At 35.5% G+C, this 23,678-nt stretch overlaps 1 protein-coding gene across 11 annotated transcripts in view; it reads right to left on the bottom strand.

Annotated features, from left to right (window-relative positions):
- LOC106151033 (neprilysin-1) overlaps nucleotides 1–23,678 on the bottom strand; it is a 46,126-nt gene that overhangs the window by 22,113 nt on the left and 335 nt on the right. For 3 of the 11 annotated variants that reach the window (XM_086995097.1, XM_086995095.1, XM_086995092.1), the window contains exons 2-6: nucleotides 22,504–22,616; nucleotides 20,402–20,484; nucleotides 4,503–4,630; nucleotides 908–1,806; nucleotides 451–504 (exon numbers count right to left, since the gene is read on the bottom strand). In XM_086995097.1, the coding sequence (XP_086851223.1) occupies nucleotides 451–504; nucleotides 908–1,226 (373 nt within the window). In that variant the 5' untranslated portion in view covers nucleotides 1,227–1,806; nucleotides 4,503–4,630; nucleotides 20,402–20,484; nucleotides 22,504–22,616. Of the gene's footprint in view, nucleotides 1–450; nucleotides 505–907; nucleotides 1,807–3,488; nucleotides 3,693–4,502; nucleotides 4,631–14,712; nucleotides 14,861–20,401; nucleotides 20,485–22,503; nucleotides 22,617–22,890; nucleotides 23,068–23,603; nucleotides 23,628–23,678 lie in introns of those variants that run through there. The other 8 variants (XM_086995094.1, XM_086995096.1, XM_086995098.1 and 5 more) reach the window with 7 other exon arrangements.

Here is a 23,678-nt window from a genome sequence, read left to right as displayed (position 1 = left end):
GTACCATGCCTATAAGCTCATGAAACTCGATATGTTTGTTAAGTGGCTGTGTATACTCCATACATCATCACATGGAACTTGATACTTTTGTTTGAAACTGTCTGGTACAGTTGTTAGCAGGTGCTTCCTTTATTACACTGTAGATAATAGATGCTTCATTATGTGGTATTCCTAATGGCTCTTATTCACAGAACTTTGAGCTACTGTGACTTGTTTGCAGGTGTTTAAAATTGACCTCATCATTGTGGTTTTCATAACAAAGTAATAATTATCACAGAACGGCATTTTGATAATGATAATAATAATAACTATACTTGATTATATGTGTATATAATGAAGTTTTGTGACTGATGTAGAGCAAAATTAAACTAATGTTTTTGTAATTGCCACAATCATTCAACTGGTAATGCTAAACAGACATTCAAATGAACAGACATTCAAATACATTACCTGTTTTAACACAGTTTTCTGTTATACAGACGTCATCAAAGGAGGAAGCTGCTGCTTAAAAAGAATTGATATATCTAATTTGAGCATACAGATGTTTCAGTACAAGACAACAACGTCTACTGCACATGCTGCTTAAATTCAAAAGATAAATTTTACATAAAATTCAAAAAGTTAAGTATGTAGAATATTTTAAGGAAAGATACTATATTCTGAAAGAACCTTAAGTTCACAAGGTTCACATCAAGATAAAAATACAATTGTTAAGTTAATATTATATAAAGAATATGCTATTTTTAATTCAAAAGACTTAAAGCAAAAAAGTCTGTTTCTTTTCTGCAATTTACAATAGAGAAATTGGCTGAAAGATATAAGTATTGTTCACATTTGATCTTTTGCAAAAAAAAAAAAAAAAAAAAAAAAAAATCAATCAAAGCAGATTAGCTGCAAGACTTCTTACCACTGGCTTGTCCCAAATCCTGTTGCCTCCAGTTCCCGTCTTTAGAAAAGGCAATAAATATGAACACTATGCAGGCGAAGAACAACAAAATTGTTAGTGCCGTGAGATAAGCCTCCAACTTAGAATGTCTTGACAGAGGTCTCTTTGTAACCACGTGCAGGTGGTTCTGATGGCCATTTTCAATGTCCCCATTATTTCCTTCATTAATGCTGCCATTTTCATGATCCTTATGCTGGTGGAGAAGCAATAGCGGCTGCCCATTGCATTCGGGCAAGTCCCGATGTCTGTTTGACCGGTGAGGGCTTCCCCCTACCGGCATACTGCCAGCTGCTATCGCACTGAAAATCTTGACGGTTGGTGAAGAAATTTACCTTATTTATTCTTATTACGATCCAACTGCAACCTTCAAATCTTCTTTTGGTAACATCTAATTTTGCTTCTCCTTGGCTCAAACTGTCTAGATGCTTTTGAATTATTTCTTATAACACCAGTTTTTTTGCTTTTCTGCTGTCTTATGGTGCTGTTTTGTAATAAATATTTTCATGTGGAGAACTTTTCCTGTTTGATAAAGCTTTTTAATCCACTTCGTCCGCAAAATCGTACTGCTTTCTAGGAAATTAGTTGACTTAGCCTTTTTTCTCACTTAATTTTACTGAGAGTCATCAAAGCTGTCAACAAGGAGTCGAAAAAATAGCTGCCTCTTCCTGGTTCAAAATGTAAATATAGGTTAAAACCAAAGCACCTTGGAACCACCTGCTAATTAACTTAAGTCTAGCATTAAAAAGTACCTGGCAAAATCCAATATCTGTTGTTAGAAAATAAAATCTTCAGGTGAGATTGGACTACTCCAGTGAAAGCCAAAGTCAGGAACTTGCAAAGTCTAGTCCCACCAACTGCAGCTTGAATATAAAGGTTGATAACAAATTATAGGTGATCGCGGTGCTGCTGCCACCACTTATATGAGCCGACTCACTGATGATTGAACATTTAAAGCCAAGAATATGAATGTTTGCAAATGTTGTACTCTACCAGCAGGTGGCAGCAGTGATGCCGACACAAGGGTCAAACTGAAACTACCCTTAGCAAAATATCAGGCCTGCAAAAACTCTCTGGCAAATTTGCTGCAAACTTCTGGCAAATTTTCCAATTTGCAGCAAATTTACTGAGAATTTGCAAGAACATGAATGCTTGCTTGCACACTTGCTTAAGATGTTCTTGCAGATTTGCTGCTGATTTTCTGCAAATTTGCTGTAACATTAAGACTTTTTTGCAAACATGCTGCAAACTAAAGATGTCCAGAAAATGAACCGCAAATAAGAAGCCATACAAAATTTTCTTGCAAACTCCTGCGAACTGGTTGCTCCAAACTTTTAGTTTACAGAAATTTCGCTGCAATATTGCTGTCAAATTTTCATTTTGCTAAGACCAGACATAAAAAAGACTCCTTCAAAATTTTCATTATTAATTGCACAATGGAGGAACCTTCGTTTGGAAATAAGGATATCAAATGATGCCAATTACCCCATTTCTTGGGTAAATTTGGTTAATTGCAAAGGGACTTTTTGGTCTGTTACATGAAAATGATATACTGGTATCCGAGTACATGTATATTCATGTACACATGCATGTGCATGCAAGTATTGGAGTGGATTAATTCCCACATTAAATTCACTGAGATTTTCAGATTTTTCAGAATAGGGCAAACAAAAGCCAATCAACTGCATGTATAACACAACCATACGCTAACTTTAATTCAAAGACAATCAAGAAAGTTATGTATAATTAGCCAATTTCACAAATAACTTTAAATTAGCTCATAAATAGGTGCAGGCTATAATCTTTTAGACAAAAAAAATCATCCACCATGATGTAAGATAAATGTGATAGTCCAAATATATCAAATAATTGCACCTGCTTTTAAAGTAGGAAGTAGTTTTTTTTTTTTTTTAAGACGATAATTTCTTCTGACCAAGACTGGGTTATAGTGTACTGACTATTTCGAATTTAAACTGAACATATTAGGGGCCATTCAGAATGAGAAGATCCAAGTGCTAACTGGCCCACGGCCTAAATATGGCAGACCTACATGAAAGGAAGATCGTTTGATCCTGTAATAATCTCTCCACCTCTTTCACACCTCCCCACACGTAGTCTTTGCAGGGACACTGCAGTAATTAAATCTCAACTCAATACGACCAGTCGAGGAACAACGCGTTGAGAGGCCTGAAAGAGGCATTACAGGATTCAGCAGTCTTCCTTTCATGTAGGTCCGCCATATTTAATTATGCTGAGGAGAGATGTGAAAGAGGCGGGGAGACCCTTACAGGATTCAGCAGTAAGCACTCAGATCTTCTCATTCTGAATGGCTCCTTAGTAGACCATGCTATGAAAGGGCTCAATTAATTGTTCTTTAACGGGTGAAACTGGACTCTAAAACATCTTTAATTTTCATACATATACCAGTGGCACTATGTGAAACTAAAGGGGGAATAAGAGAGGGATGAGGAGGGGCAGTAACTTCAATTAAATTAAGTGAGTTATTTTGGCTGTGATTGGACAATATATCATGTCAAAAAAGTACCTTGCAGTATTTGACATTTTAAGGCATCAGCTTGAACAGCGATGTGCCAGCTATATAATATCCCTTTTGGTTGTAAGCTAGATAATAACCAATGGGATGTGTGTATATAATCACCATTTTGTCTGGTAGTTGACATTTATACATTATAGGAACAAACCATCCACAGCTAGATCACTAATGTCATCTGGGATTTGGTGCAATGTCCTGAAAGTATTACTTGAATTTGTGTATGGATCAAATGGGGGAAACATTCTGATAATGAAAAGCCTTCAACCAGATAACATGATGATCGGAGTACAACTCATCTGACCTTGAAAAAAATATCATTAAATAAAATCGATAAGGCATATTTAATAGTTTTCTATCACGCTTTGATGATGATGATAAATAATAATAATAATAATAATAATAATAATAATAATAATAATCTTTTGATATTTCTGATTCCAGTCAGTTGAACAGAAGAGTGCCTTCTCAGTGGTCAGGTTTATTGGTCCAAAAAAGCGTAACATTTTCATCATTTCTTTTTTATATAAAAGGGTTTGTTGGTCTGAAGGTTCTACAGTGAACTTTTTAACCAATAAACCTTTGGACTGTTGTCATGGAGTACTCGAATAGAAAATGCCAAAGCAGTAGACACGATGAAAAGATTCTCAAATTTTTCACTTGCTGCAAATCTTATTCAGATCTGAAAGCTTAATTTGAAAGCTTAACTATGACCAAAACTTTCTATCTGGGTAAAATGTGAAAACCAAAAATATGCTCATGATCATGAGAACCCATTGCAAATGGTAATTACTTTATTTGGAATTAATTATTCATGATCAACACAGCCATAACATAAAGAGAACCAAGTCATTTGTATTTTATGTACCTTAAGTATATTGTTACTATAGATAATGCTATATTCTACCATTATTATTATTATTATTGTTATTATTAAATGGGCATTTGTTGTCATTTACTATCAACACACACAAATTTAAAAAGTATTTAGTAGTTGGTTTAAATTACCTTGCCTGTTTTACAAATCCTGAATTACAAAGCTACTGTGGATCACCTGCTCAGTTGAGATTGAACGATCATGGTTTTCAAAATGTATCTCTGATGATCTGCAGACCAGCATTCTTCTAGCAGTTAATCTGAAATAAATCAAAATTTGCATTAATTCACAGCTGCCAACATCACCGGAAGACTCTGGAGGTTTGCGGTTACTGCATTAACAGCATTTTATTCAAAAATGAAAAGTGAAGACAGAAAAATAATTTTTTGCAGCAGTTGCCAATAATCCCTCTTACGATCAGGAAATTCCAAAACACATGTAATCAATACATTTTAAAGACTTTCTTTCATCAAACAGCCCTAATAAGATCTTATCTTATTTCATAGTCATGTGCATAATATTCTTTTAATTTTTGGGGTACAATGAAACTCACGAGAGTGCTTCAAGAGCACAAAAAACCTCCATCAGGTAAAAAAGGCAATAACAGTTATAACTTATACTAGGAGCCCAGAATTCAATCAAAATAGTAATTCTTTTCCAGAACAAGTTAACTGGCTACCCCGAAGATGTCATTAAAATTATGCACTTCAGACCATTTCTTACAACACCATGTAAAGACCCATTCCCAGAGATGAGATCGATCCAACTAGATCGACCTAGCTTTTAGTAGGCGGGACAGATGCTTAAGCCGGCTAAGCTGACAGTTATCTAGTGAGACTCCCCACAGGGATAGATCGACCTAAAATCTATGGAAATGGGGTCTTTGATTCAGACAATATACCTAAAAAAAACATGTACATGTACTGACACTGTGCACTAAAAGCTTCACCTAACTTAAGCCATTTAAAAAGAAACAAGTCAGATTGAACACAGACAAATCTCATGGACCACCCCTTAATTTACAATAAGTCTACCATTATTTTGGTCTAAACCAACATTATTGCAGCAACAAAACTATTTATCAACCTACTGCTAATTTCCCTCTTTCAGGATCCTCATGTAGTCAAGAACATAGATATTACTGTATCATAGACCACCTGCAATTTCAAGTACTCACCCTGAAAACTAAGACTGGCACTTAGTGTTTCGAGTATGTAATGATAAATGCTACATTTCACACTGCGCAGTGCTTTATCGTCACTCAGCTGGTACAGGGGAAAGTATCAAAAAATAATAATAAGTGACAACATTACATAAAATGGGAGTTGCAGATAATATGTCTATGGCCCTATTCAGAATAGGGGACTTACTAATCCGAGGGTCAAATATGGCCCGACTCACTTGAATACCTCCCCACGGGGAATCCATTCACTGTCTACTAGCAGATTAGATAGCATGCTTTGTAGTGGGTTGCCATATTTGACCATCAGGCTAGTTAGTCCCCTATTCTGAATGAGACAAATGATAAAGTTTTTAGCAAAAGTAAACGGGCAAGTACTGTGCTGATTCAAAACAATTAAAAGCAAAATCTGAAAACTAAAAGTTTTGCTATAATTCTTTGTATTATCCATATCGTGTTAACTCAAACCCATTTTTGCTCAAGTCCACCTGGTTTGTCATTGAGTATGTTGGTTTCTAAATCAATCTGTCACTGACTCACAAACCAAAATTAACTAGAGGATCTGAGAGGTAAAACTGCCTACTGGTATTGTACCACCAGCAGGAGTATGCACATTTAAGTTGAAAGGAAAGTATGGATGTATGTGCATTAGTTGTGGATAAATAGGGTTGGGTTGATGTGGTGAGAGTATGTATTATGGTGAGAGTACAAAAAATGCACTGATTTACCCAAAATTCACAAAGATGAAAGGAAGCGTTAAGTGTAAATCCTCTATATACCAGTAATATGAAAGCATAGGTATACATGTAGATTCCAAAAAATCAGCACAAATACTTTTTGTAGCAAATTAAACATTTTTACAAAATCTTGGCCCCTTTGACCTTGAAATAAAGGTCAAAGGTCAAATCCAAGGACATATTTGAAATTTCCACTTTGACATTTGGTCAGACTTCTATTGCAACTTTTCCTATAATTCCTTTGGTTTGGAAAATATTTAACATTTAATTTTCCAAAATTATGACAAGGATGCACTGTGACGAGCATCACCCCCAAGCAAATGCACTGCCAGAGACCAAAATCCAGGGGGATCAAGTTGAGATTATATGTGACCTAATTCCAAAAGACGTGAGCACAGGCCCTTATAGTCTAGGAGAATCGGTAACTATAATGGTGACTTGTAACTGACAACAGAATGTGGAGCTGGCAAAGCCATACGAGAAAGGTTGGGCATATAATAATTTTTTTTCAATGAAAAATTTACAAAATAAATAAATAAATAAATAAATAAAATGCATAAATACTTATGAGAGCCAAGTACTACTGTTTATTGGCAACATTTTTTTCTTTTGTGAAATAGCCCCTGGGCCTAACTGAACTGAAGCAAATCTGCAGAGTACATCTCTCATCGCCTTAATCACTTAAACAATTGCCTTCCCTGATTGGAAACATGTCCTGAAGATAATAATTAAGGCTCTCTGGTTTTAGGACATTAACTATGAGAAAAATATATCATTTACAGCTATGCTGGGCTCAATGGTTTATCAAATATTGGTTCTTCAAATGAAACAAGCAATGTTCCTTAATGCGGCTTAACAACTTGATGAATGTCATGAATGATGAATGGATCTGTTAAAATATTGCAGATCTAACCATTAAAGCATCACTTCTGTTGGTGATGGTAGTTAGTGATATTCTTTCTTGATTGAGAACCTACCCACCCCTGGTGTCCCCAATATTAAGGCACCTGCTGTGAACCCGGTTTTATATAAATTACCCAGTATCATCTATCCCCTCCTTGTTTTAGGGAACCTTTATAAGCCCATAGCATTTTCCGTCTTTTTATCAGATGTTTTTTTTTCTCTCTAAAATTGATTTTTATTTTTCTGAGCTTGTGTATTTATTCAATATCATTTGGATTGATCTAGTTTCTGTAGATGTGAAGTGGCAGTATTAATAGAAACAGATAATTGGTTAAAAAAGGAAATAGGAGTGTCAATAAATTTATTTGTGGAATTGAGGAAATAAAATAGAGCAGAGAGAAAAACACTTTGGAAGACCTCATAACAAGTGTCACTTTGCTTCAAAAACAGTTTGGGTGTTCCTTGAAAGATGCATGCCCGGATGAAACATGAGCTACTTCTGATTGGAATTATACAACTCAAGTATGTCCTGTCAAATTAAAAGTCCCTTCAGCTTCGTTTTTTTTCTTTCTTTCTTTCTTTCTTTCTTTCTTTCTTTCTTTTTTTATGTTAACAAATTATCAATCTTTTGATAATTTGTTAACAAAAAAAAAAAAATAATAATAATAATAAAGAAATACGGAAGCCAAGACATATAACTGTAAGGAGATGTCACATTAAAACAGTATTTAAATGATGAACAACAAATTATATAACGAAAGGATGCAGTGCACAAAATATATTTCTGCCCATTTTGATGCAATATCAAATAATGCTGAAAATCATAGTAATTACTTAATAAACTGACTTCTTATTATTTATGTACTACTGTTGCTGTGGATGTTCCAAATATATATATATATATATATATATATATATATATATATATATATATATATATATATATATATATATATAGTACAGAGCTTTATACCCATTAGAAATCAAAGTCACAGCTGGACACTCAAATTGCAAAAAATATACTTCACAGCTTCAACAAAAACATTATAATCAGGTGAGTTTAAAAACTTTTGCTGTACTTTGGTTCTATTAATATCCCTGAAAGTTCGAGGATAATAATAATACAGCTTTCTTTGCCATATGCTAATTAAAATGTCCAGATACAGTGTCTGCCCATTACAACTAAATAATATTGAGGAAAGTGCATGTGAGTCACAGAAACAAAAGTTACAGGTGCTAATTAAATTGTCCAGATACAGTTTCTGTCCATAAAAACATTGTTTAAATAGTATTTCATATCAATAAACATATTTTATCATTAAGAAAAAAGGTTTACTGAGTAGCATCCTTTGCATTTTGATTTTCAATGTTTTTTCTCAACCTTTATAATAAAGTCATGCCAAAAAGGAATGTTACATGTGCCCACTGGACACAAGCACAGATGTCAAATATAATCAGTTGCACATGTTACAAACTTCCAACCAGAAGTTAATTTATAACACCAAATATAAAACCTGTCCATAACCTTATCTTCTATCCAAATTTAACAATCAATATACTAGTACCTACTTCTTTTTAATCTATGCTAAGGTGGCCTCATTATCATTAGATTGTTATTTTCTTACCTTAAAAACAAAGTCCTCTAGCTATTCCAAAAACTTTGCATGACATACAGAAGACCAGGCAGAAATGAGGCTGCAGTTTTTTTTTCCACAAACCAAGCAGGACACATATATCCTCTTAGCCAGCCAGCCAATAAGACATTAACACTGCTTCACTAAAAGCACAATCTATTTAGACTAGGTTATAAAACCAGTGTTGTGCGTGCGCTGAGGGTCTCTACACAAATGACATCAAAACCTGTTAACATCCCTTGTATGCTAAAGTAATGGCCATCTAGAGACACTTTTCGTGATGAGCTAGGGCCACCTCTATCTCTCACAGCAATTGTCTAAGTGCTTCCTCAATACCACTATCATAGTTAGTAATGGAAATGTTGCATCGAATTGCATGCTCCATGGCATAATGAAGACACATTGCACTATGCTGAAAATGGATATATATATATATATATATATATATATATATATAATCATGGCAATTTTGTACTGTGTAGATCTACAGCATGTCAGCATGTGCTTGGATTGACTGAGCTAGCTATAGGCCACTTTCACAACCAAAGTTGATCCGCAGACTAATTAACAGATCCCCAATTAGATTAAATATGGACAACCCACTTGAAAGCTAACTGCCTAATCCCTGCTGGAAATCTGTTCAGAGGTTTTGTGGCACACTTTGAAATGGGTCTGCCATATTTGATCCATGGATCTGTTAGTCTGTGGATCAATTAAATGTTCTGAATGCTCTTTAAAATTGACTCCTCAGAATGTAATGGAAAAGTTACAGTATCATAATCAATGACTAATTTACTTAAAAAATAACTATAATTGCCCCAAAGTTAGTGATTACTATCAATAAAATATAATTAAACAGAAATCCTTGGAACCAAGAACAATCTCATACTACTAGCTAGATGAATATAACTGTTTAGCATTTCAACAGCTTCAAGATATGACACATAAGAAGTGGACACATTCAGTTCTACATCTTTCATAAGACACAGTACAAACAAAATTTCCTTGAAAGATGCCTTCACTTTGTGATTAATTACTAATAACTTAAGACCCCATTCCCACAGATACCATCCGAATTGTAGATTGATTGAACTCTTGATGAATGCAATCAGTTTACTTGTTACCAAAGTACTTGCGTAAACACCAGCTTTTCTGTATTCTACTCAAAATCAGGAGCAGGTGTGGTATTCAGCTAAGCTGATTGCACTCAGCAAGAGTCGCCGCAGAGTTAGATCATTCTAACAAGGTGTGTTATTCAGCTATGCTGATTGCACTCAGCAAGAGTTCCCGCAGAGTAAGATCATTCTAACAAGGTTTGTTATTCAGCTAAGCTGATTGCACTCAGCAAGAGTTCCCGCTGAGTTAGATCATGAATGCAATCAGTTTACCAAACCTCCTCTTTTTTCCAAAGTACTGGTATATAATTACTAGCTTTTCTGTATTCTACTCAAAATCAGGAGCAGGTGTGGTATTCAGCTAAGCTGATTGCACTCAGCAAGAGTTCCCACAGAGTTAGATCATTCTAAGAAGGTGTGTTATTCAGCTAGGCTGATTGCACTTAGCAAGAGTCCCTGCAGAGCTGGATCATTCTAAGAAGACTGATGGTGTCTATAGGGGAATGTGGTCTTAATTTCCAAACTGACCTATGGCCTGGAAGAGTGACAGCGTGATGGACAACCCTGTCACAAGTTGCCATGTCACTGGTTTCTGGCTATATATTTCATATATATATAATATATTTCATATGTTTGCACCTATTTAATTTGTATACAGTGTTATTAGGCCTTCAACATGGCACAGTAATGATGTGATCTTTTCAATTGGGGAAAAATTGTGAATTTTATAGATACTGCATTTTTTCAGGGCATAAATTATTGAAATTAGAACATTCCTATTGAGTGATTGAAAAACTGGCTACCTCGAAGTTCTTTTGTTAAATACAGCAAAAGCATCACAAATGCTACACAAAAATGATTTTTAAAGATTCAAAAATTAAGTATTCAATAATTTTGACTATTTTGATAGTTTTGATAAGACTGATAATTATTGCCCATAGAAAACAACATGCCATTATTCTTATCGTACACACCGGAAATGTTACATTTATTTCTGTGCCCTTTGTGTTAATATTTCAATGTAATGGAAAATAACAGCCAGATATGACCTGATATGGTGAACTATGTATGACACTGTTTACTTTTAATAATTTAACTGCACTAGTTGATTTTAAAGGGCAAGAAAGATGCAAATATAAATAACTCTGTCCTAGATTACATGGGGATCTTGGATCCAACATTCTGATTCGGCCTCTTATACTTGTCCCCAAAGTTAGCTAAAGGATCATATATTCCCAGTAAAACAAGTTCACTACCCAATTTGTAAATAAATGATATTTTAATAGATGCATGCACCAATGGTATATTACTGCCAACAGTTTCTATACTCCCACCACCATATCCTCCCTGTCTTGTACCTTTCAGTGTACTTAATTAAGTGCAACCGTATATGCAGTTATCTTCAAATCTATGCGTCTTGTGACTTGAACATTTTTAAAAACACAAAACAAATTTTATTTAACACGTCACAGATTTTCTTTTATCATAAACTAATAATTATCTGGAGTTAAACTGGAATATGTTTCAGTTTACACCAAATGGTATATCAAAACATTTCTAAATATGATAAAATCATAATTTGACTTACATGTAGTTTGTGACAAAAGAAAACTTGCAAGCTCATGATAACATTACATTATATTGAACAAGGCCATAATAATATATGCACCAGTGCAGAAAAAGATTGACGTGGATTGCATTCAATTTGATATTATGAACTTATAAATTTCAACAAATGTAATTAAAACCCTGTCATAACTCAACAAATTAATACCCATCAGCAGTCATTTGAATGGAAGTGTCACTGTCACACTGCATGATTTATAATGTAATTCCACTTAGCACACATTACAATGTACAATGCAAGTAGAAATCACTCCAGATTCAACTATTTTTCATAATTGAGCCATCAGTCATTTATCCTCTTGGGAGCTGATCTGTTTACGATACAAGGCATGATCTGACTGAGCTATTAGTGCTTGCCTCTGAAATCAAGACAAATTGGTTCACGAGCAGGCCTAACCCTTATTTGAGGAAACCAAGACTTTATCAAACCTACGGATATTCTTTTTTTTAATGAAAAAAAAATGCAATTAGATTTTGGTTTGATTAAAGGAAAAAATTCTTAATGCTGCAGCTGCGCTTATGTTGTTAAATCACCCACCACTTTGCCCTTTTGCATCAATATTGGTAATAACAGGACCTTGATTCTGTCAAATGTTTATTTATTTATTGATTTATTTATTGATATTTGAGAATAATTATGCTTAGTTACATCTCAGAAAAAATCAATCAAGTCAAAGGCTTTTTTGTAAACTTACAGAAAAAATCTAATGGCCATGTTGGACTACCCTCTACCAGGGCCACAGATTGATTTTTCAATTCACAGACATGTCTTCAGATAAATAGAGTCATTTCATTCACTGGCTTTTTGAAATTTGCCTATAATATCTGCCAACCTGGTAGTGGGTAATGTTGGACCACTAAATTCACACATTCTGAAAAATCTACTGGTCCGCATGAATTTTTATATGGCAGGGACATCAGACCAGTGGCTAATGCCAGTTGCAGACTGATTTATTCTGACATTCAGAAACAACTTTCATAAAAATAATTACTTACTAGTGGTCTTCACTGAACAGTAGGAAAAAAATAATACCCTGGAAAATCCTCTAATGTTTACCTGATTCCAATAATTGTTTTTTCTGTAAATGAGATACATTACACTAATTATAAAAGCTAAAATTTAAAGAAACAACTTCAAGTCCAGGGGCTGATATCCACTAATTAAAAAGTTCAGGGGCTACTTTCACAAATTAACTTTACTTATAATATCATAAATGTGCCTAGGGCAATAGTTATTTTCTAGTACCTGCAACAGGTGGTAAAACCTTGCTAAGTATTGAAGCATTACCTTTCAAAATACGCCAAGTAAAATTTTCCACCATTTCATTGCATGCATGCAACTTATGCTTCCTCAGTTTAAAGTTTTAACTTAAAAGATCTTTGCAACTTCCGAAGGGTGTACTTAGCTGCTGCCCATCATGCACAATGCATTCACGTGACGATTCCTCTTGCAGGTGCACTTCAAATGTCCAATTTCTCACTTCAAACCCTAGTATTCCTGTCTAGGTTAATTGATGACATTAAGGTTAATCTGGTTTACCTGCACTAACAGTGCCTGGATAACAGTTTCTGTAGGTTGTATTATTTTTTTTACTTCAGGCCAGGCAACTTTCATGAAAAATTACCCATGTATCTGTTTAACTTATTTATTCATTGAATTTCACTTACTTATTTGCTTGTCTGTTTATTTATTTAACTGACATTTTCATTACATACAAAAAATGTCAATTGCTAAAGAAATGCTTAAGATAAGTCAAGCTGACAAGAAATATTTTGGAATTTTAGGAAAAAAATAAATCTTAGAAAAAAATCAATACTAGTATTTTGTAAAATAAAAACTCAGTTGTTTTTTTGGCAGTCTCAGCTAGGATGCCAGTGTGCCCCCCCCCCCAAAGGCACACACACACACACACACATGCATACAAACGCACACACACAGCACCTTCATCTATGCATAGAAAGTGTAATTTTTACTAATTGTCCAGAAAAACTTTCAATGTTATGAGAGAAAAAAGGTTATCTCTCTATCCTATCCAGCATATGCTCCAACTTTTGCTCACTCTTTATACCCAAGGAGTATTAGACATTTATATCAAACAGATAAAAGTGTATCTTTAATTTAAATAATGCACGCATCTGATGTTTCAATACTAGTTATGGTCATATACATTATGTACATTATTATATCATTTATCTTAAGCCTCGGTCACAACAGGACGCACGAATTTCAGGATCGTACGTGCGTCGTGCGTCTTGCACACCTCGTGTCTCTCTTGCTAACCCCGTGCGAGGGGAGCAAGTTATGCTTGCGGCCTCGCTGTTCGCAGGCTATTTGTAGAATCTTTTGGACATGCTTACGGGCTGTCTGTGAACTCGAAACTGTGTAAGATGGACTTGCAGGGGGACATGAGATTCTGCGCAGAATTTGGACTCAAACAGCCCGTAAGAGCCCGTACGTGCTTATAGGCTGTCTGTGAACTCGAAATTGCGTAAGAAGGACTTGCGGGGGACACAAGATTCTGCGCAGAATTTGGATGCAAACAGCCCGTACGGCCTGTTGTGACCGAGTCTTTACATATATGATTATACCACCTAATTTGAGCATTTTTCTTAGGTTTTTCTAATGTGCCAGTATCAATCTATACTTCATGTATCTGGCAAATATATAATACATGTACCTACTGGGTATTAAAGCACTACGCTTATAAACAATTAATATCTAGATTGTAGCACTTAAAACACTGTTAAATGACTTTTTTTTTTACTAATATTTCTACAACTAGACCCTGTGTTCGTTCAGCTTCTTACGTAATTAAACAGTTTTCTTATTATATGCCTATTAGGCCATCATCATTCAGCAACATTTAGCTCAATGTCTACACAAAATGCACAGCTGGTTCTTACTTTTTATATTCATTCCTTAGCCACCGACATTTTTAAAACAAGATTGTACAGTACTTCATCACTTTTAATTGTTAGAAAATTTGTGCTCAAGCATTTACAGTTCTTCATCTCCTCTCTCTGTTGTAATCTAATCAATACTATAATCTATAAACAACTGTAGGTTAGATGCTCAGAAATGCCACTGAATTTGCGCTTAAACCGCCAACATGCACTTGTGCTTATGATAAGTTATCACCACTTACCTGGTTCAATGCTTTTGTGCCCATCTCCCGGCTAACTTTCTATTTGTTAACTTCCCTTTAGACCAAAGAGACGAACCTGTATGCTAAACTTTGACAGCAGTGGAAACATCAATTGCTTAACCATATATTTCACCACAATTTACCTGCATACAGGCACACATAATTTACAAAAAAAGAGGGCACACATGCTGTTATGGGATTTTGTATGGAAATAATGCATTCACGTTGGCTGAACTCAATGTGTAGTTTCTGGATGCATTCACACCCCTTTTTACTTGGATTTTAAACAGGGTTATCTGACTTCTTCACCCAAAATAACTATATGTGACTGCCAATAGTAATTTGTGATGAAAAAAAAATAAATTTTCAATCATTTTTTTAAAGGTCTTTACAAATTTTCTAGCATTTATGGAGAAATTTTGCTTATTTCAGTGCCTGTCATACACGTACAGTAATATGATGACATCAGTATCATTTCATATACAGCATTGTGTTTCATGTGACTTAAAACTTAAAAATACATACCAGTATGGACATGCACCATATAGTATATCAACTGGTACCATACATTATTTACAATACTGACTATATGCTTGTGTTGCAACAACCTCTGGGAACATATAAAGTAAATGAGTTTAATGTTAACCATATGCATAACTTGTGAAATATGTATGTACAAATACTAGTATGTAATGTCATTGATATTTAACTTCTCGTATGTCTAATATGTATACTACAGTCATTAAATATACTAGTACTGGCAAGAATGACATACAGTAGTAATAGGACAATCTGAAACTGTTCTTTAGTATTCACATTGTGTTAATATTACAAATATAATAAAAATAATTCGATCTGCACTGAGACCAACTGCAAGAAGCAGCTTCAAAATTGGACTCCTGCAATCAAATATCCCCCCACCAATACACTGATAAATCTTATTAACTCCTTGTAGGGGACTTTCGCTAAAGTGCAAGCAAATTATCAGCATAATTGTCTGACAAACCTCCTCGAGCAGCTTGGGGGTTATTAACTACTGTGTGCTGATTAAGCTGATACCACTTAAGTGAGAATCCCTGAAGCTTGTAGGATGCGTGAATCTGAATGTCCCCTTACTTTATCGAGACAAAATTTAAGACTGCTAAAAATTTAGGAACTCTTTTAATATATACCAAGATAAATCCCATTACATTTATACAATAGAGTGACGTCAAAGAGATTCATGAGGTTACTTCTTCAAGTTACCTTATTAAACGATCACATTTCACAAAACATAATGGACCTGCAGGGGTCACTGAATCATCATGTCTTTTCTACCTTATCATCTCTGTAGTTTTGACACTCACAAAGCACTAGATACAGTATTTAAAGTGGTTCCTATTATGTCTGGGTAGGGACATAAGAGATTTCCCAATGTTTTTTACAATGTATGGCAAAGTATCAATGTCTGATCCTTAAGTGCAGTGTATGATGATACCACTCAACTTCTGTCTATATAACATACAGTGCTATACTACGGCACTAACACTGTACGTGGCACTAACACAGCCTAACTTCATATAGTTTGTTTGTAAAATATGGCCAAAGGAATAAAGTCACTCACTGAATTCTACAATTGGTCAACTTGTGGTTATTTGTCTCCGCTACATCTTTTCATTCTCTCTTAAATCTTTTAATGATTCATAAAATCATAAACCAGCTAAATTTAGGGTCATAGGTAATCCCAGATGGTTTAATTTAGTGCCCAAAAGGCCAAAAATTCATTGAACACAAGACAAAATCATCAAAAAAAATTAAAAAGATGCATGGAATGATCCCACCATGGCCAGTTTTGAATCTGGACCTGTACTTAAGGTCAAAAGGTAGATTACATCAAAGGTACTCAATCCCTGCTGGAGTTTTAAAACATCACAAACATTATTTTCATCCTGTAATTTAATAAAGACTTAAAAAAGGATGAAACCCCGGAAATAAAAATACATTGGAAATTGACTTGCATTTTTTAAAAAACAATGAGTAATTACCATGAGTCTGAAGAAAAATGGTGACAATAGTTTATTCCAAGTAATGTGAATGGCTCCATTTCCTACTGTGCCATGCTCTCCCACAATGACTCCGACAAAAGCAAAAACAAGTAAATTACTCAAAAATGATGAAGGATGGCAAACAGCATAGATCGAAATACTCTTGCACGATCCTATTCAAAATGACTTTGTAAAAAGATTTAGATATCATTCTCTGCACGAATGACACCATAGTCGCTTGAAACACATTAAAACAACCTCAAAACCCCAGGAGAAGGAAGGCATACCTATTATCACTGTAATGATACGTCTCTTGAGGACTGAGCTGGTGTGATGAGATGAAAGACTTCTAATCATTGAAAGTCTATCAAAGATAATGTCAGGACTTGTTAAGATGTTTCCACTTACACATAAAGCATGCCTGGACCAAAATGTCTTTATCAAACCAAAATAAAAGAACTGGAATGATACTAGCTGTTGAATTGATTTCATTCCCTAGCCATTTTGCAGTACCTGGTAATAATACATTATCTTTTAAGATACATTGTAAATGTATAAAAGAATATCAAACAAAAGGTGGATAATAAGATATATACTCTTCAAATAAATTATTTACTCACTTGACAAACTAAAAGCAAACTACTGATAGATTTTTATCAATTGTGGAGAGAAAACTAGCTTCTGGTCTACCAGAAGTCATCGACAAAGCAAACCTTAAAGTTTCCTAAATTCTGCTTACCAATGAAAATGTTTAGTTGTAGCTAGGTTACTTCTCTAATCATATATTCAAAATTATTAACAACAGGAGGCTTGAACTTAGTGAACTTCATTTTTAAAACAAAATTTTATATTAATCACATGAGGTTTGACTGCAATATGAAATCAGAATTGTTTTGGGATTACAATTTCGATGAAATCATCATTAATGCTGCAATTTAAATCTCACTTGATAACCCAAACACACCTGAGATTCAGGCAAGGTTGAGTTCAGTATCAGACAATCTTTATTTAAACTAACCAGAGTGAATAAAATCCCCAGCCCCAGCTCCAGCTGCAGCTCTGCCATTATCTAGCCCTAATACCATAAAATAACCATTCAACCGTTCAGCTTAATGGAGTCATTCTTTCTTCCCTAAGTACACATGTATTACTGCATGTACTCTTTGCACATCCCAGAGCATTTGGTATCAATAGCAGCCTTGTGTCAGAACATCAAAGATATCAATGTTCTCCTTTTTTTCTCTTTTGTTTCAGCAGATTTATTGTTAAACTCTCAGTGAATCCCGGCCATCTTCACATTAGAAGACAAAATTTCTAAAGCAGTGGAAAATTTGAAGAATAATGAATTTTTCACTTTTCACCAAAGGGACAAGAAATAAACTAAAAAAGAAAACATTGTAAAAAAAAAGGAAAATATGCTGAGAGGATGAATCTTGCAAAGCAATCAAAGACCAGTATTAGTAAAGTTTGGCAACAGCAGGGGTGGGGGGAGGGTGATTGTATAGTAGGCACGGCTCATATAATAAAAAGCAGATACATAACTGAGGTCCCAGTGCCTGATCTGTATACTAGTATATATTACTATATGTAGCCACTCCCTCCTTAAATATATATCTACTTTGTCTCAGGATTGCTATGGACAAGGCACATTAACCCAGTGGCTTTTTTTTTACATTTTTAAGCATCTTTTCTCAGAGTTTCATGTAAAAATTTGACATTCTTTTCCTGGCTGTACATGGCAGGTGCCTAGCTATAATATCATCTGCACCTTCATAATATAATACAGAACTGCATGGATACAGAATTCTGTTTTGGCAATTTCTCAACTTTCATGACCAACCTCACCAGTGTCAGTCTAGACCAGTCTAATCTAGACAAATTTCCATGGTTTGCGTGCCACATAACACGGTTCTGAAACGGCCTTTACAACTCCCTCGAATCCTTTGGCCAGACCATCAGCTCTGAATGGGAACCATCTGGATTAACCCCAAGTTGTAAGACTGAGCTTTAAATCAAGTGAGGTTCCGTGAGTTTTGGAGAAAAGTGGTATCAGAAAAAAAAGGCAGACTAGGGAGTGTACCGTGCACCAATGAATAAAGGCTGACAGAATTCATTCACAGATATTTTTCTGGTTATTTTCTTGTGAGTTTTGTTTAATTAAACTGTAAATGTCACTTGATTCTGTATTGCTTTCTAAATGAAATTAATGCCTGGTATATAGAGTTCCACCCTTGCCACTGAAAACTTATCCACACCACACATGGATTCCCGCACAGTTTCTGATCTCATTTGCCAACAGGCTCAATTTCAGCAATATCAGATGATTTCAACTGACAATTCAAGCTGACTCTAGAGATTAAAATGCACCCGCCTTGCAGCCGGAACTGATCGAAGGTGTTTACCAGTGCTCAAATGCTACTTTTAAGTAGCACAGGAACATAATCCTTGTAATCATGTTCATTATGACAAAGCTACCATGCTGCTAAGCGCTTTCATCCAACTCATTAAGACTGATTGACTTTACATCAAGTGCACATTGCATTTGTTCATAGAAAGTAATGAGAGCAGTGACCTTCACTGTACAACTTATCTTAACTAAAACTGGGTTCCCATGCCTAGATCGATCCATCTGGATCAATCTAACTCCCTGGGGAGTCTCACTAAATTGCTGTCAACTAACCGGCTTAAATGTCTGTCACGCCTACCGAATCAGCTAGGGGGTAGAGATAATTAGCCCCTAACAGCCGGTCAAGTTGACAGCAATTTCGTGATACTCCCAAGGGAGATAGATCGATCCAAATATCTGTGGGAAGTTTCCAAATTAATTGATCTAGAACTGACTTAAAGACATCAAATCACCTTTATTATCCCTTTGGGTGCATTCCCATAGATTTTAGAGTGATCTATCCCCGTGGGAAGTCTCACTAGATTACTGTCAGATAATCCAGCTTAAATGTCCGTCCCGCCTACTACAAGCTGTAAGGGGGTAATTAACTTTTGTTCCTGCTCGGCTGACAGCTATTTAGCGTGAACCCCCAGGGAGTTAGGTCGATCTAGTTGGATCGATCTAATCTCTGGGAATGGGGTCTTAGAGACAAAGACACTTGGAATAAATAATGTTCTTCTCTTAAGAAACTGAAAGGTTGATATGTTCCCTTCACCTAGTCCAAACGTAAATTTATGAACTCTCTGGGACCTTTTCAAGAGCTGCAAGCATTGAAATATAGCCTTGTATGGCTGTTACGAGGCAATGATTTAAACCAAAATTAACATTTTCATTTATCTACTTTGAATGTCATATTAAACAACCACAAGAAATTAAATCATTACTGCTCTCAAAATAAAAATAACAATCTATTTTCTGAATCAGTTTGATTCAGACTATATATTGGAAGGAAAAACACTTTATGTACATTTGTTTGGTGGAAAGCGGCACTGGCTTGTGCATAAATAATTTTGATATTATATGACCGAGATCATTAATTATCAGAGATTTCAATCATTTTTTTTTACTTAATTAATGCTTTTCCTATTTATTCTGGAAGCTGGCAGAAAAATAGTCACTATAAGCAACGGTGTGGGTCCCAAGTGTTTGAGACAAAACTCTTGATGCCTAAATCATAGCTACAGTGTAAGTTTGAGGTCTTTAATCGATCATTACTTACCACTTCGGGGCCCTGGATATGTCACTTAATTGGAATCCTGCTCCCTGTGCTTCATTCTTTGAGGGTTTCCATGAAATGACTGCCTGTAAGGATATCAGGGTGCTTTAAAGTATCAGATCAATTATACGTACCGTAAGATGTTTTCTGATTTGCCACTTTTTATTTCTCTTTTTCCCAAGCTGACACGTTATTGGTCAAAACAAAAAGACTGAAAGTGATCACCTGGGATAGCCTTAAGTCTCTTGAATTAGTGTAAACTGTAGCAAAAAACAAATATGGGGGAGAGTGGGGACTAGAAATATTAGTAGACTAAAGGTTCAGTGGGGCAATGAACATATTTAATGAACCAGGCCAGTGGCCAGCAATTTCAATAGGGGGATTCTTTTTCTAAAAAAGTGGACTTTTTTACCATGAAACCTTGGTGTTCTTTGGTGTTCCCAGATAAAATTTTATCCAGAGGGGACCTTATCCCTGCAAAAAGGGGGACCCCAGTACCCCCTCTGGCTACCGGCCTGTGATCAGGCTGACAGAGAATTTTAGCTGTTTTCTTGCAAGTCCTGTAGCATTGTAGTCTGTCGCACTAAAGTACTAATAAACCATGTTTTGCATTTCACTTTTGTATTTCTCTCTTAGACAGACTGTTTCACCTTAAAGATGCATACAAAGTCAATTTTTTGTCACAAAAACCAACCAAATGCCAGCATATAGTTACAAGTAGTATAACTAAGAGAATTACCAAAAGGCATTGTTTAATTTTACCCCAAAGTGATGTTTGAACAGATTTTTCTGCTGGTATTCTAAGCTGTATGTCAATGGGGCAGGAAAGTAGGTCACGGAAGTACATGTAGGTTAAATTTACAACCATAAATTTAAAGAAAGGAGCAGTCTAAAGGTCTTTTATGGCCGATCGAGTGATCTATTCAGTTTATCCCTTGGCATGTCGAAATTATTTGAGTCATATAAGAATCTAGTAGAAGTGGTTTACATATGTTACTGGGAATCCACACTCCACCGATGCTCGGTTCGTATGTACTGTACCTTTAATGGCCAAAACCAAATCATGCAGATTCTTGCACATTTTCTAGCCTCGTATGATACCCAGGCCCATAGCCAGCAAATTCAAAAGGGGGATTCTTTTTCTGAAAAAGTGGACCTTTTACAATGAAACCTTTATGTACCTAGGCCCTGAATGAACCTTTCCCTGACAAAAAGGGCATTTTTTCGAATCTCCCAAATCCCCCTGGCTACAGGCCTGATACGTACCACACAGTGCTTTAATTTGCATAACAGGCCATCTCTGATAATCCCTTTCATTTCAGTGTTTTACTTCTGAGGAGCATGCAATTACTTGAGAGCTAATAAAATTAACTTACAGTTATGTATAGTTCTAATGATACAGACTGATGAAATAAGCCAAGATCAATCTGAAATCTAATTTAAGGCATTTTGTGTGACGTGATTTAATACATGACCAACAGAACTGTGTCCATGTCCTGCAAACAACAAACACCATTAATGTATAACCACCCCAAGAGATTTACTTTCAGCTCGATTACAATATATTTGTTTGAGAAGCTAATATAACATAAATTCAACAATCTATACATATATATTACTGGGCCCAATAGTCAGCAAAGGCTATTGACTTTAATGGAGGGACTGAACTCAATCTTCCCTATATTATTATGTGTCCTGCTCTGAGCTTAAAAAATAAATTTAAAACCATAAACTCCTGCCAGGTCCAAAGTCTCTGTATTAATTATCAAATTTGAATACCAGTCTTTTGAAAAATGCACCCCTTGTTGGTACATGGACATGTAATAACCACGTACTTTTATTAACGAAGACAGAGGAGGTGGGGGGGGGGGGGGGGTCAGCAAGTTTGAACAAACTGCTCTCTTTGCCTGGTTTATGTCAGCTCTGGGCAAAATTCGATCTCTGTACACAGACGTTTTATGGTAAAAGGTCCTCTTTTTCAGAAAAAGGCCCCTCCATTTGAAATCGCTGGCTATGGGCCTGACAGCTAGTGCACTCTTTTAGAGTCTGACTTTGGCTCCGATTCCATCACAGCCGTTCACTGAAACATTCATATACATTTATACCTATTGGTAATTTATCCTATGAACTGGTCCATTGATTGCAGCTCTGTTGCCATCCCCATGGTATTACATGCTGCACTTAATCCATCTCGAAGTGTCCCCCAGGGAGTGGTAATCTGGAAAATGTGCCCAGAAACATGATTATAACACAACAATACTGTGTAGATTTTCAAGAGCATGATGATAATGATGAAAAAGTGGGTAATGCAAGCGAGGCCAGGCCTTTTCATATTACTGTTTAAAGGGCCAATCCACAGGATCTTACTGTCAAAATAAATACTTTGAGGTTCTCTCCTTGAAAATACAGTCATATTTATGTCCTGTAAAGCTTCACTCTAAAGACAATTAATAAAACCCCAGATAAAAAATTGTGATAGCTATATAGTGTACCCCATGTCATTATTATGGCTACAGTTAGCCTCCTCGGGTAGCCATTGCCAGCTTGCGATTTCTGTATAATATATGACACAGGGACAAAATACAAAACATCCCGCTACTTTCTTGTGTGAAAACGAGGCAATTCTCATGATGGCAGATCTTGTTTTAACTTACTTTGACTGGCCAGTCCTTTTAAACAAAAGTAATAAATCAAAAATTGAATAACAAATAGAATCCAATTGCAAGGGCAGCTAGGTCTAGCAATAATTTGCAAGAAGAAAATTGTTCTTAACCCCAGGAAAATTCATTTTGGTGGGAATATCTTATTAGTTACCCTTTAACCGATACCCAGTGGCAGAGCAATGGTGATTAACAACTTAATATAAATGCATGTGTGTACCTTTGAAAGATTTTATATGGTGGGAGGGAGTTCATGAGGTGCGAAAATGTGTACTTGTGTCAAGAAAAGGTCCATTCTGAATCAAAAGCCAGGCTGCAGACCCCTATATCCATTTCATATGCTAGAACTACCAGCAGGCCAATACCTCAAGGGGCTACTCAGTATAAGGGTCCTACAACTACTCACATGTAACAAGGTAATACTAATAAGTTTTACTACTCCTAATTTCAGAATTTTTGAATTAGTGAATTTTAGTATCTAATGTGGACATTAAACAAACAGCTTCACAGTAATTGTGACTAATGTCATCAGACCTAACCTTTACCAAAATATTTGGCCTGCTGCAAATTTGCAGTGAATTTGCAGCAAATGTGCTGCAATATTGCTGCTAACTGCAATA

The sequence above is a fragment of the Lingula anatina genome, chromosome 9 (assembly GCF_051362555.1).
Source record: "Lingula anatina isolate TDL-2025a chromosome 9, LinAna3.0, whole genome shotgun sequence".
Classification (NCBI taxonomy): Eukaryota; Metazoa; Brachiopoda; class Lingulata; order Lingulida; family Lingulidae; genus Lingula; species Lingula anatina.
This window is presented reverse-complemented; position numbering and strand designations above follow the sequence as displayed.